The following is a 12226-nucleotide window of genomic DNA, read 5'->3' as shown; positions in this document are numbered from 1 at the left end:
GTATATGCTGAGGCCTTGTGTATGACCAAGATGGTACACTTCATACATAGAAGCAGGGAAAGCTGTTAAAGTGCTACTTACAAAGGATAGTCTAACATTACACACACAACTCAACTGCACTGCTAAATATGGTTGTCTTTATTTTCTTTTTCCTTGGCCAGCCCTATCTAAACAAAATAAAACTACAGGACTGAAATTAACAACCCATTAAAATCAGCAATAAGTTATGAAAATCATAAAGCTTTTTTTTTTTAAGTAATTAAGGGTAGTTAAATTATTCAAAGTATACAAAGTCCAAAGAGCCAGGGGTAAGGGGTCCAAGAAGGCTTCCTGGGGTAAAGGGGGGTGGGGGTGGGGAGTGGAGAACACCTTGGATTTTGAAAGACAAAGGGAACACATGACGTCAAAGTGCAGGCTAGAAAAGAAATTTCACTTAAAACATTTCTGGAAATATTGGTATAAGAGCAACAATAGCACCTGCACAGTGGGACTGTGAGGAAGGAGAGAGATTGCTTGTAGGAGAATGGACGCAGATCTTCACAATAAAACGAGACAAGTGCCGAACTTAACTACGTGAAGTATTATAGTGTGTCTACTACAGATAGCAGATGGTTAAAAGCTGGTAAAAGGTAATGATTCTAAAAGAAAATAAAAACAGCACTGACCTTTTTTCTACCTAGCCCAGACCTCATTCATTTTGTGCACTATAAAGAGTGAGGTGTGAGGTGTTTCATCATTATCAAATGCTCCATCAAAATAGATGATTTTTTTCCCATGTGTTTTTCCACTATAAAAGACATCGATGTTTTTTTATGGACAAGCTTTAAAAAGATGTCATTTTGGTTTTCAACACATACAAACAGTTATCAAAATCTGAAATAAAAATGCTGCCATGGCTCAGACCTTGGCCTGCTACTCTGCGTGCACAACTCTTCTGGCCCACGCAGACACAGAGGCATGGAGAGCTTTTTCCTTCTGGCCCCTCAGTCCGAACTCCTAGGCCCTGTGTGGTAGAGGCTATTAGACACACACTGCCCCATGCTGCCCAAGGGCCTAAGGGCAGCTGACTGTCGAGCTGGCGGTTGGGTGCCCTACTGCTAACAATGCAGGATAAGGTTAGCTTGCTTAGCATGGAATCCAACAGAAAGCTGAGCTGCATGATGATCCCTTTCAAAAGGCTTCATGGGAGTCTCTCCTTTTGCAGAGCATGAAATGAGCTTGCTTTTTTTTTTTTTTCTTTCAAGAATTGATCATCCACAGGCTTCATGATAAGCTGTCCCAGGCTGAGTTTTAATAGCTGTTCAGCTATCCAAGTTAATGCCTGATTATCTTGTCTTCTCATTACTATAGGTTTGATTTTGTTTTTAGGACCATAAAACTCAGGAAGGGTTCATAACCCCATCCTTAAATGTGTCTACTCATTGTATTGTGAGCAAACTACAGAAGAAAAAGAGGACAGAATCTCCAATGTCCTCTTTCAAATCAACTAAATCAAGAAAATTTCTCCAAGTTTTCTGCTGCCATTAGAAACTGTGATTTTCAAATACGAATATTGTGAGTATTTGTTCTGCTGGGGAGGCTCTGCCCCACTTTTTGCTAAGTAATTGCTTACATAGAGGTCTTTTGACCCTTTTGTTCAAGTATAGTTTTGTTTCGTTTTAAAGAGGAGACTGCATCATGAACCCAATTTAAGAGACTGTTTGGACTGAACTGGCCCAGTGAGTATTCTGCCCTGCACTGTTATGTCGTGCTGGGTTCTAGGAAGTGAACGGAAGTTTGACAGTGGCACTGGAGTAACCCTCGTCACTCCCAATACTCTGCAGGCTGCTGTGGTCATCAATGTCACTGATGCTGGTGGTACTGATATTGTCCACTTCTCCATGGGAGAACTCTGTGCTTTCAACATCCACTTCAATCTCCTCTGCCAAAGAGAAAAAAGGAAGAACATTAGTAATCTGCACTTTCAAAAACTAATGAGGAAAGGGCATAAGAAAAAGTGGTCATTTTTTGTAGTGTCAAATAATTATCACACAAGCTTATTATCCGTGATCTCTGGATAACAGGAGTAACTGAAGGTGAAGAGACACACGGATATATTTTGCAAAGGGGAATGTCTGCTATCCAGTGGTGGTCTCAGTCAGCAAGTTTACTAAAGCCTTTGACGCCAGTGCGTCTGGACCTCCCACCAAAAGCACTCAGCCTATTTGGGAATTAGTGCTTAATATTAAAAGATCCCAACCCCAAGTGGTTTCACAACATCTGTTTTGCATTAAACTAGACACTAATTCTCAGTGTTGTTTATTAATCAGACTTGCCTTAAAGAGGAGAAAAAGCATCAACAGTATAGATGAACTAGAAAATTTATCCGTTTATTCTTGCCTTTGGCAGTCTCATCCTACAGACAGTTCTACAGACTTCGAGGATTCATCATAAAGACCTCTGACTATTCAGTAACGGAACTAAGCCAGTCATTAGAGAGTGAACTCTGAGGGATTTGTCTTCAGTTTGATTTGATTTTCTTGCATCAAATATAGCTTGAAAGGAGGGTGTGAGCCTTAAAAACTTCTGAGTTATAGTGAGATCAATAGCAAAGATTACAGTAAAGGCATTTCAGTAATGGTATTTAACTTTACTTCAAAATCAAACATGATTTTTTTTAAAAATCCCTAAACACATATGACCAGCTATCAACAGTTTGTTAAATACTACATATACAATCACCAATACTACATAAAATACACATTTTAAAAACCAAGAGGCAGTTGAAAAACTGTTCTCTCCCATAACAGTTAGAACGAACTCAAGATCCTTCAATTCTTTTAAGCTCAAAGTCTGATGTTTCATATCTGGCACTGGCTCTAAGAGTTCATACTGATCACAACTGCTTTTAGGAAAAGTGAATTCTTGCTGAGCCCAAGAAGACAGAGTAAGTTATTTCAAAGAGTATAATTTTCAAAAGGGCTTGTTGCTTCAAAAAGGTTTAGAAATCTGTTTCTAAAATGCAGGCATCTGTCCAAACAAGCTGTACAAACAATCCTATGAATTCATAACTATTTGTTTTACATCCATAATGCTTCACAGGCTACGTGGTGTTTCCCGGTATCACAGAATACTCATCCAACCTACAATTGGAAAATAGAATCAAAACACCCTATCCAACAGAGCTTGCTGTACTCAATCATAACAAAGTAAAATGAAAGACTGCACTAGCCAAATGAACTAGAGATATTACTAAAAGTCCCTTGTAACACTGGGAAAGAGGACTTCAAGATAAGAACAGGGGAAGAGGTAGTAGTAACACATGAGGACTACTAAAAAAATGAGAACTATAATGATGAAGACACACTCTTTCTCAAATTTGGAGGTGGGGTGGGTACGAGGAGGAGTTAACAGCAGGAAGGGCAGCTAAAGCCTGCAGACCTGACAGAGTCACACAGCTAGTAACCAGCAGAAGAAAGACTAGGATCAAGGTCTGCCTCTTAATTTGGGTTCATTCCTTCTACACCTCACTGTCATTCATAAATGTAGCACGTCCCTGAGGTTCCTGCTGCTGCCTCTGGTTAAACTTTTGTTCTCTAAAACTGAGTGCCACATAAAAACAAACTTAAACAGCAAAACAACAACAACAAACCCAAGGACTCCTAGGGTTGTGTTAAAAGGGCTGAAAAATCAATTTGAAATGTTTCTATGGAATATGGGAAATTTGAGTATTAAAGAGAATAAAAAGAAGACTACCATGGATTGGAACACATTCAAAACATGAAAACCTAGGAGTTCATAAGATAATCAAAACCAAATAGCAAAACAAAAAAACCCTGTTACCTCTGGAGGTTGCTAAGACACCGATTCATTAATTGAGAAAATTGACAAAAAAAAAACCACAAAAATTTTTAAAAAGCATTTATCCCATCTTCCCTATATGGACTTGATTTCAGGGTAACCAAAAAAGTTGATGAGGAAATCTTATTTTAAAAAGTTAATAAATGCAGAAAGAATGACAGGATTAGAAAATACTATTTGTAATACCTAATAAAATAATAATGGGGACCATCATTAATGATTACTATCAAGTGAAAGGTTGAGATTTGCATAAATGTGTCAGCACCACCTATGAAGTATTCTTGCCTCAAAAAAAGAACCTGAATTTAATCAAGCCACTAGATCCACCAACCAGTTTACAGGAAATAGGAGGGACAGAAGAATATGTTAAATGATGCCATGCGGATTCAATCAGCCAAATCTAGAACATGGGAAGTTCGATAAGAAAAATGACTCTGTTCCTTTTTATTTCTTTAAGATTTATTTATTTATATAAGAGAGAGAGAGCGGACAGTGGGGAGAGGGATAGAGGGAGAGAGAATCCCAAGCAGACTCCGCACAGAGCCTGACATGGGGGACTGATCTCACTACCCCGAGATCACTATCTGAGCTGAAACCAAGAGTCAGATGCTCAACCGATTGTGCCACCCAAGTGCCCCAAAATGATTGTTTCTACAACAAATAAATGGCACTGGGGAGAAAAAAATGTGGAAGTGAGAACTATTACAGATGAAAAGTATCCTAAAAGGCACAAACAAATGCAATATGGACTGTTTGGATTCTAATTCAAACACACCAATGGTAAAATGCCATCTTTGAGAAAATCTATCAGAAATTGATGGTATTAGACATTAAATAAGATTATCTGATTTTATTAATTTTGTGGGATATAATAGCCTTATGGTTATTTTTTAAGTCCCATTTATTAAAGATACATACTGAAGTATTTAGGGACAAAATGATAATGTTATCTGGGATTTGACTTAAAACATTCCAGAAAAACGGTGAGGATGAGGGGATGGTGAATCAATGAAACAAGAATGGCAGAATGTTGTCAGCTGTTCAAACTGGATGATGGGTACGTGAGAATTCAATATTCTATTCTACTTTTGTGTATGTTTGAAAATTTCCATGATAAAAAGTCAAAACAAATTTTACAAACAATTCCTTTTTTGTTTTAGAAACCTCAAGATCTTGTGAGCTCTATTTTCCCTAATTATAAAGCTTAAAATCCTGAGAGTTCACCTCTGGGATCTTCTACTGTGTTGTGAGGCCTGATGTGGTGGGAGCTTTAGATGAACAGATCAGTAAAATTCAAACAAAATTTTTGGTTGATTCTTGGTCTTTCATTCTGCCAAAGACAAATGTTCTGGGACAGATGAAAAGAGAAATGAAGGGTGTGGTACTTTAAAATATAGACATCGGGGCGCCTGGGTGGCTCAGTCATTAAGCGTCTGCTTTCGGCTCGGGTCATGATCCCCAGGTCCTGGGATCGAGCCCCACATCAGGCTCCCTGCTCTGCGGGAAGCCTGCTTCTCCCTCTCCCACTCCCCCTGCTTAGTGTTCCCTCTCTCGCTGTCTCGCTGTCAAATAAATAAAATCTTTAAAAAAAAATAAAATATAGACATAAAAATTAACATCACCAATTATAAAACATATCAACATCATGTATCTTCCTAATATAATGAATTGAGAAGGGCACAAATCACTCTGTGGTATTTCTTCCTCCTAAATGTATAACCTCAACTTAATGAGAAAACATCAGACACTTGAGAGACACTGTATAAAATAACTGGCCAAAAAAAATAAAATAACTGGCCAATACTCTTCAAAAGTGTCACGGTCATAGATTCAGAGGAACTATCTAATGCAATATTGGATCCTGCATTGGATCCTAGATCAGACAAAGGCCATTAGTGGGAAAACTGGTGAAATTTGAGTAAGGTCTATAGATTAATAAAATTACATGAATGTTAATTTTCTGGTTGCAGTGATTGTATTATGTCTACAAAAGATGTCAACAGTAGGGAAACCTGGGTGAAGAGTATATGAGAACTCTACAATTTTCTACAGAAGACACAACTTCTCTGTAAGTTTAAAATTGTTTCAAAGTAGAGGGTCGCCTGGGTGGCTCAGTCGGTTATGCGTCTGTCTTCGGCTCAGGTCATGATCCCTGGGTCCTGGGATTGAGCCTTGCGTCGGGCTCCCTGCTCAGCGGGGAGTCTGCTTCTCTTTCTCCTCACAGCTCACGTTCTCTGTCACTATCTTTGTCTCTCTCTCAAATAAAATCTTTAAAAAAATTGTTTCAAAGTAGAAAGTTAAAAATATATACCTACATAATAAGGAAAAAAAGTTTTATAGTTCATTCAGGCATTGCTAGACAATGTTGTGATTGCACAAAAGCCAGAATGGTGCAGTACTGGCTAAAGAGAAGAAAGCAAATACAGTGTTTTCCAACTTACCCTGCCTAAATTTAGATACAGGGATGCTTAGTATTTCATTAGGGAAGAAGCAAACTGCCTACCTCGCTCTGAATCAGAACGATCTGAAGAAATAGTTGATCCAATGCTGTCCATTCGTATTCGTTCCATCTCCTGAGGACCCTGCAGCTGTTCCAGTCGCCGCTTTAAAAATCTCTGTTCTCGTTCCAAGTTCTCTAGCTGGTGCTGGCTCTTCCTTTCAGCTTCTTCAAGTTTCTAAAATGATAAAATGATACTTGTGTACAGTCCAGTACAAACAATAAAATTCATTTTTACCTAACAACTTAAAAGATTTCTTCTTTGGTAGAGAAAATATGAATGAATATACAAGTACATATGTGTGTGTGTATATAAAAACATACATAAATACATATTTTTAAACACCAAAATAGTTCTTTCTTCACTTTTTTTTTCTGTGTGCGTAATGAATGCTACGCTACTAGAACGGTATGAAATTCTCAAAGTCTGTAAAGTTATCTCCATGAAAGAAAACCTTGCTCTGCACTCGGTAGTTTGATGGAAAAATACTGAGGGACACAGCCAAATAAAGTCATCTCCACCAGAGGGCACAACTGCCTTCCTTCTGCCGGTCAGCAGAGTATTGTTAGTTTCCTAGTATTCCCAGCTCCTCAGATGACCATGCTGTCAAAACAATTTAATCAGGTTACGTTGCTCCCATCAGGTTAGCTGATAAGTTTTCAGGAAGATTCCTCTTGAGGTCAGTTATTAAGGAGGGCACAGTGAGCTAGCTGATGTTTATGAATAGGAATCATTGCTTATAATGAAACAAGGGCTGAGACAATCATGTACAAATATGAAAGAAATTCTCACCTTGATGTGTGCTTTGGCTTTGTTAAGCAAACCAAGTGTTGTGTGCCTGGTACAGTCTGGTCCTAGTGGAATCAGAACTTTTAAGCGTTCTAAACACAGGCGCAGATGAGCTCGTCTACAAAAGACAACAAAAACCAAATCAGCACAGCCTGAATATTCCACTAGAAACATCCTAAAACCCATTTTAAGATAAATAATAATTCACAGATTATTTAGTCTCAATCCATGTTACGCCCCTAATTCTTCAATTTCAAAGTACGTGCAAGTACGGGCATGCCTACTGGTTTTCAGTCGCTGCCATTTCTGTTGTACTCTGCAGACACGGTCACTTCAGATCATCATCCCCAGTGGTAATCTCTGTCAGAGTTGATTTACTTTTTAAGCCACCCCATAAACTGTCTCCAACTGTATTAATGTGGAAGTAGGAAAGCATACTAGGGCAATTAACTGTATTTGATTTTGAATGCCTAGAACCACAGGCTAGAGTAGCAGTTTTCAGCTGGAGTACTCCCACGGGGTATAAATTGCTCCCGAATTTCCATTTCTCCCCTCCCATCTTTTACACACACCTCTCTCTACAACTGTAGCCATCCTACAGTGTTACACGTTACATATTAGGATGAACCACAGAAAATTTCTGATATACAATTCTCACTTATAAAAATGGCAACTTCATATGATTCAACACATTAGAAACAGCAAAATTGTGTCATCAGCTAGGACAGGGTTAGGCAAAATATATGGCTCTGTGGTCAATTTCAGCCACTGAAACAAAAACCCATAAACACCTGTTTCCTAATATCTCAGTGTACCAGCTCATTAGTTTTAAATTTTTATTTCTCTCTCTCCTCCCTCTCTCATTATCCCACCTCCAATTTTCTACACATGGGAGAAAGCTAGGTAACAAAAACTTTTAAAGATTTTTTTTTTTTAAGATTTTATTTATTTATTTGAGAGAGAGAGAGAATGAGAGAGCACATGAGAGGGGGGAGGGTCAGAGGGAAAAGCAGACTCCCTGCTGAGCAGGGAGCCCGATGCGGGACTCGATCCAGGGACTCCAGATCATGACCTGAGCCGAAGGCAGTCGCTTAACCAACTGAGACACCCAGGCACCCTTAAAGATTTTTGTTTATTTATTTGAGAGAGAGAATGAGAGAGCACAAGCAGGGGAGGGCAGAGGGAGAGAGAAGCAGGCTCCCCGCTGAGCAGGGAGTCCAACATGGGGCTTGATCCCAGGACCTTGGGATCATGACCTGAGCCGAAGGCAGATGCTTAACAACTGAGCCACCCAGGCACCCTGACAAAATTCTTTACTAAAATTATTGCATTCTTTAATCCACCCATCCTATGGGCAACTTCAGCACACAGTCTCATGGATTTACCTTCCCTATATCCTAAAGGTACTATGATCACCATGATGAGAGTTCTGGGTACATAATTGTACACTAAAACAATGCTAGTCCACATCTTTGGATCTGTGCTTCATAGGCATAACATAATTCAGCAATTAATAAATAGTATATCTGAAAAGAAAATCCACAAACGTGTTCACAGGTTATCCTTATTCCTTAAAGACTTATAACTGACAATTTAGCAACTGTCTCAATTGCACCAGGAACAAAACACATCATCCTCTCAAAGAGGGCCAAAATGGTTTTACTAGTTCACCCACCAAACTATGCTTTCTTGGTCTTAATACACAAGAAATAATAAGTGAAATTCTCAAATGCTAGCAATTTGAAAGCGGGGCAGGAGAAGACAAAAAGCAACCAATTATGTCACTGACAAGCAAGGATGATTAAGGGTAGTGAGGTCAGAGGTTTGGTAATGAACTGTCAAGATTCTTCCAATACCCACTACCCCAGCTATAGTTAGGGGTCCATTAGTATTTCCATTCCAAATCTCTTTACTGAGTTCAGTAACTCAAATCTAATAGTTGGCTCCAGGCTGAAATCTGACATATCTGATGTAGATAACGGAATTTTAAATTTTCCCCTAAATTAAAGGTATATCAATGGATTCCCCTTAATGAGATTTAACAATTTAAAAGTCATCTGCTCTCCTGCTGTGCTACCCCAAATCATAGAACCTTTAGTAAAATTCTCATTTTTAACTGGAAAACCACTTAAGTGAGGACTCACATGATCACTGAGTGCTTTGGTTGAGCAGACTAAAACAAGAAACAAAACAAAAAAATCCATAGTAGAAAGTGCCTTTAAACTCTTCATTAGAATTATTATAGGATATGCCCCACAACTGCACTCGTATGATGTGACTGGAGGATGGAGAGAAAGACTGGTGGTTGTTTTGCTAATAACTAGAGGCTCCCAAGGGGGCTCTGAATTCAGTCACCTAAAAAAGTTAATAGAGCAACTAACAAGTAAAGTTAACATGTTGCCACAAGAATAACTTGTCAATTTTATTTACTTAACCCCAGAAATTCAGTGCATATACAGGAAATATCTTTTACATTGAGTTTAAGGAACTTCAGAATGACTCCTTACGAGAGTTTTACATCAAGGAAAAAAATGGGTGGGTCACTTTTTGCTTTGTGAGATCTAAGTCATATTAAAATCTAGGTAGAAATCAACTAACATAATATTAAAATGTCTATTTTTTTTCTCTCTCTTCTTCTTCTTCTTTTTTTTTTTTTTTTAAAGATTTTATTTATTTATTTGAGAGAGAGCATGAGAGGGAAGAGGGTCAGAGGGAGAAGCAGACTCCCTGCCGAGCAGGGAGCCCGATGCGGGACTTGATCCCAGGACTCCAGGATCATGACCTGAGCCGAAGGCAGTCGCCCAACCGAGCCACCCAGGCGCCCTCTCTTTCTTCTTCTTATTGAGATATATATTTACTACATGACTTTGTGTATTCAGCAATATTCCACACACTTGCTTGAGTGGTAGAAGTCAAAAAAGAAACGTGAACTTTTAAGAGTTTGTAATCTAGACTACAGAATGAAACATATTGTTTGGTTTCATTTCGTTCATAATGAAATGAGTCATACAGAAATCCAGGGCAACAGAATCTGAATAAAATGGGAGATTGTAACTGGAGAAAGCAGACTTATAAGAGAAGCTGAAACTTGACTTTGGACTTGAGGGATACTGAATTTGTCTACGAAAAAGCAAGGCTTTTCAAGGTAATTAAAAGAGTATAGGACTCAAGTTCATATATTGAAATCAAGTTACTTTTTTCTTTCAGGGGAAAACAACGAAGTTGGAATTCTGCATGGAAATATCAGCCAAGTTCAGCCGTCTGGTGGTCTGCAAGAGCACTGACAAATCAGAATCTGCCCAGGCCAGGGGAGTCAACGTGTAAGATGGCTAGATGAACAGCAAAGGCAGACTGCCCTCTAAAATATTTTTTATTAGCCACTACTGAACATTTCTTCAGTCAAGTAATTACAAATGTGCTCCAGGTTACAGCTTAAGAAAACATACCCTGAGTTATCATGTCTCACAAAGACCAGTGATGCCATTTTCCATGTTTTATACATACAATCCTCTAAAATAGGTAAGAGTGTGAAGAATGAATGGTAAACGATGTCCTTTGCTCTCCTGTGGGGAAAGGTCTCTCTGTGAGAGCCAAATGTCATTTCCTCCAGTTTTTATACTTGTAAGACAATCAGACATTTGGAGAACAGAGTAACAAAAGGTTAATTGCCGTTGAAGGACAGAAACTGACCAAGCAGGAGCCACACTCTTCAAAGCTGCCGTCCAAATACTGCACACAGTTTTCCATACGTGCTTATTATGCCAGCTTTAGGTGAATTCACCCTTCCAAGAGCAATGTGATACCCTGTGACTGTAAACTGGGAAGTCTAATCAGAAAACTCATTCACCTTGATGTGTAACTCTTTTCTCCCCAGCAGATTACTGAAGCAAACTATATGGCAGAAGTCTTCTTCCCTTACAATGGTGCTGTGCTGCCCTCCACCCTTTCCCTCAGAGTCTCCCTGCTCGTAAACCAGACTGCAAGCTTAACCACCAACGACCTAGAAAGGCGTATCTTTTGATGCCATCTGGTCCTTTCTTTTCTTGCCTTCATTCTCATGTGACTGGTGGCTCAGGAGCCTCCTGTATGGGGTTGCCAAATCATGGGCCGTAAGACACTGGAGGAAGAAAAGAGGACAAGAGAGAAAACAACAACAACAAAAAACCAACAACCTTGGTTTGATTTGAAAATCCTCACGCACTGAGAAAAAATCTGCAAGTAGCATGAGGTGATATTTTTCAAATCTCCAAGGAGTAGAAGAGCTGATATAGAGAACAAGGATTCATGAATGGCATAGTTCTGCACCTTTAGTCAAAGCAGGTTAAGAAGGTTGGGGGTGAGGGGGGTGCCTGGGGGCTCAGTTGAGCATCCAACTCTTGGTTTCGCTCAGGTCATAATCTCAGGGTTGTGAGATCGAGCCCCGTGTCAGGCTCTGCATTCAGTGAGGAGTCTGCTGGAGATTCTCTCTCCCTCTCCCTCTGCCCCTCCCCCTGCTCGTGCCCACCAGTGCTCTCTAAAATAAATAAGTAAATCTTTAAAATTTAAAAAAAAAAAAAAGGTTGGGGAAAGTTAAGGCTGATGTTCTGAATGTTTCGATGAACACCAGACTAACAACCAATAGAAAAACCTGACATTATGAAATTTATGGAACTAGCCTTGATGGAAAACGAGAAAAATAATTTAGCCCCCTGGTTGGCATTTATTTAACTTTTCACAACACATGGAGAGCTCAGTAAAAACTATAAAATGTAAATCTTTCCTAATTTAGCATGAGGATTAGACACTGCAGTAGGGGCCCCCTGTGAGAAAACTGGAATCTCCTTGCGAAGAGGGAGGGGGCAAGGGAATGGAGAGATGCCAAAGCGCTTTTATTTTCAAAGACACTTTGAGGTCTGTTTTAAAATAGATTTAAAAGTGGGTTTTACCCAGGGGAAGAGGCGATTTCCAGTGACTAACCTTGTTGGAGAGAAGGTCCTATCAAACTAACCCACACCTTCAAAAAGGGCAAGCCCCTGTGGAAAAAGGAACAATTAAGAGTCTGTTTGGCTTTTATTTTGGTAGACTGGGATCATTTTTCCCTGAAGGAACCAACGCTGCTT

The 12226-nt window shown here is 39.3% G+C and overlaps 1 protein-coding gene across 3 annotated transcripts in view; it reads right to left on the bottom strand.

The window, feature by feature from the left end:
- Window positions 1-200: 200 nt before the first annotated feature.
- Window positions 201-12226, bottom strand: part of MXI1 (MAX interactor 1, dimerization protein) — an 84843-nt gene continuing 72817 nt past the window's right edge. For all 3 annotated transcript variants that reach the window (XM_064595262.1, XM_064595261.1, XM_064595263.1), the window contains 3 exons: window positions 7131-7245; window positions 6344-6515; window positions 201-1921 (listed from right to left, as the gene is read on the bottom strand). In XM_064595262.1, the coding sequence (XP_064451332.1) occupies window positions 1758-1921; window positions 6344-6515; window positions 7131-7245 (451 nt within the window). In that variant the 3' untranslated portion in view covers window positions 201-1757. The remainder of the gene's footprint in view (window positions 1922-6343; window positions 6516-7130; window positions 7246-12226) is intronic.

This window comes from Mirounga angustirostris, unplaced genomic scaffold (assembly GCF_029215605.1).
Source record: "Mirounga angustirostris isolate CCGP_5_RB_7025 unplaced genomic scaffold, mMirAng1.0.hap1 SCAF_6, whole genome shotgun sequence".
NCBI lineage: Eukaryota > Metazoa > Chordata > Mammalia > Carnivora > Phocidae > Mirounga > Mirounga angustirostris.
Note: the sequence above shows the minus strand (reverse complement) of the source record. Positions and strands in the feature narration are given on the sequence as shown.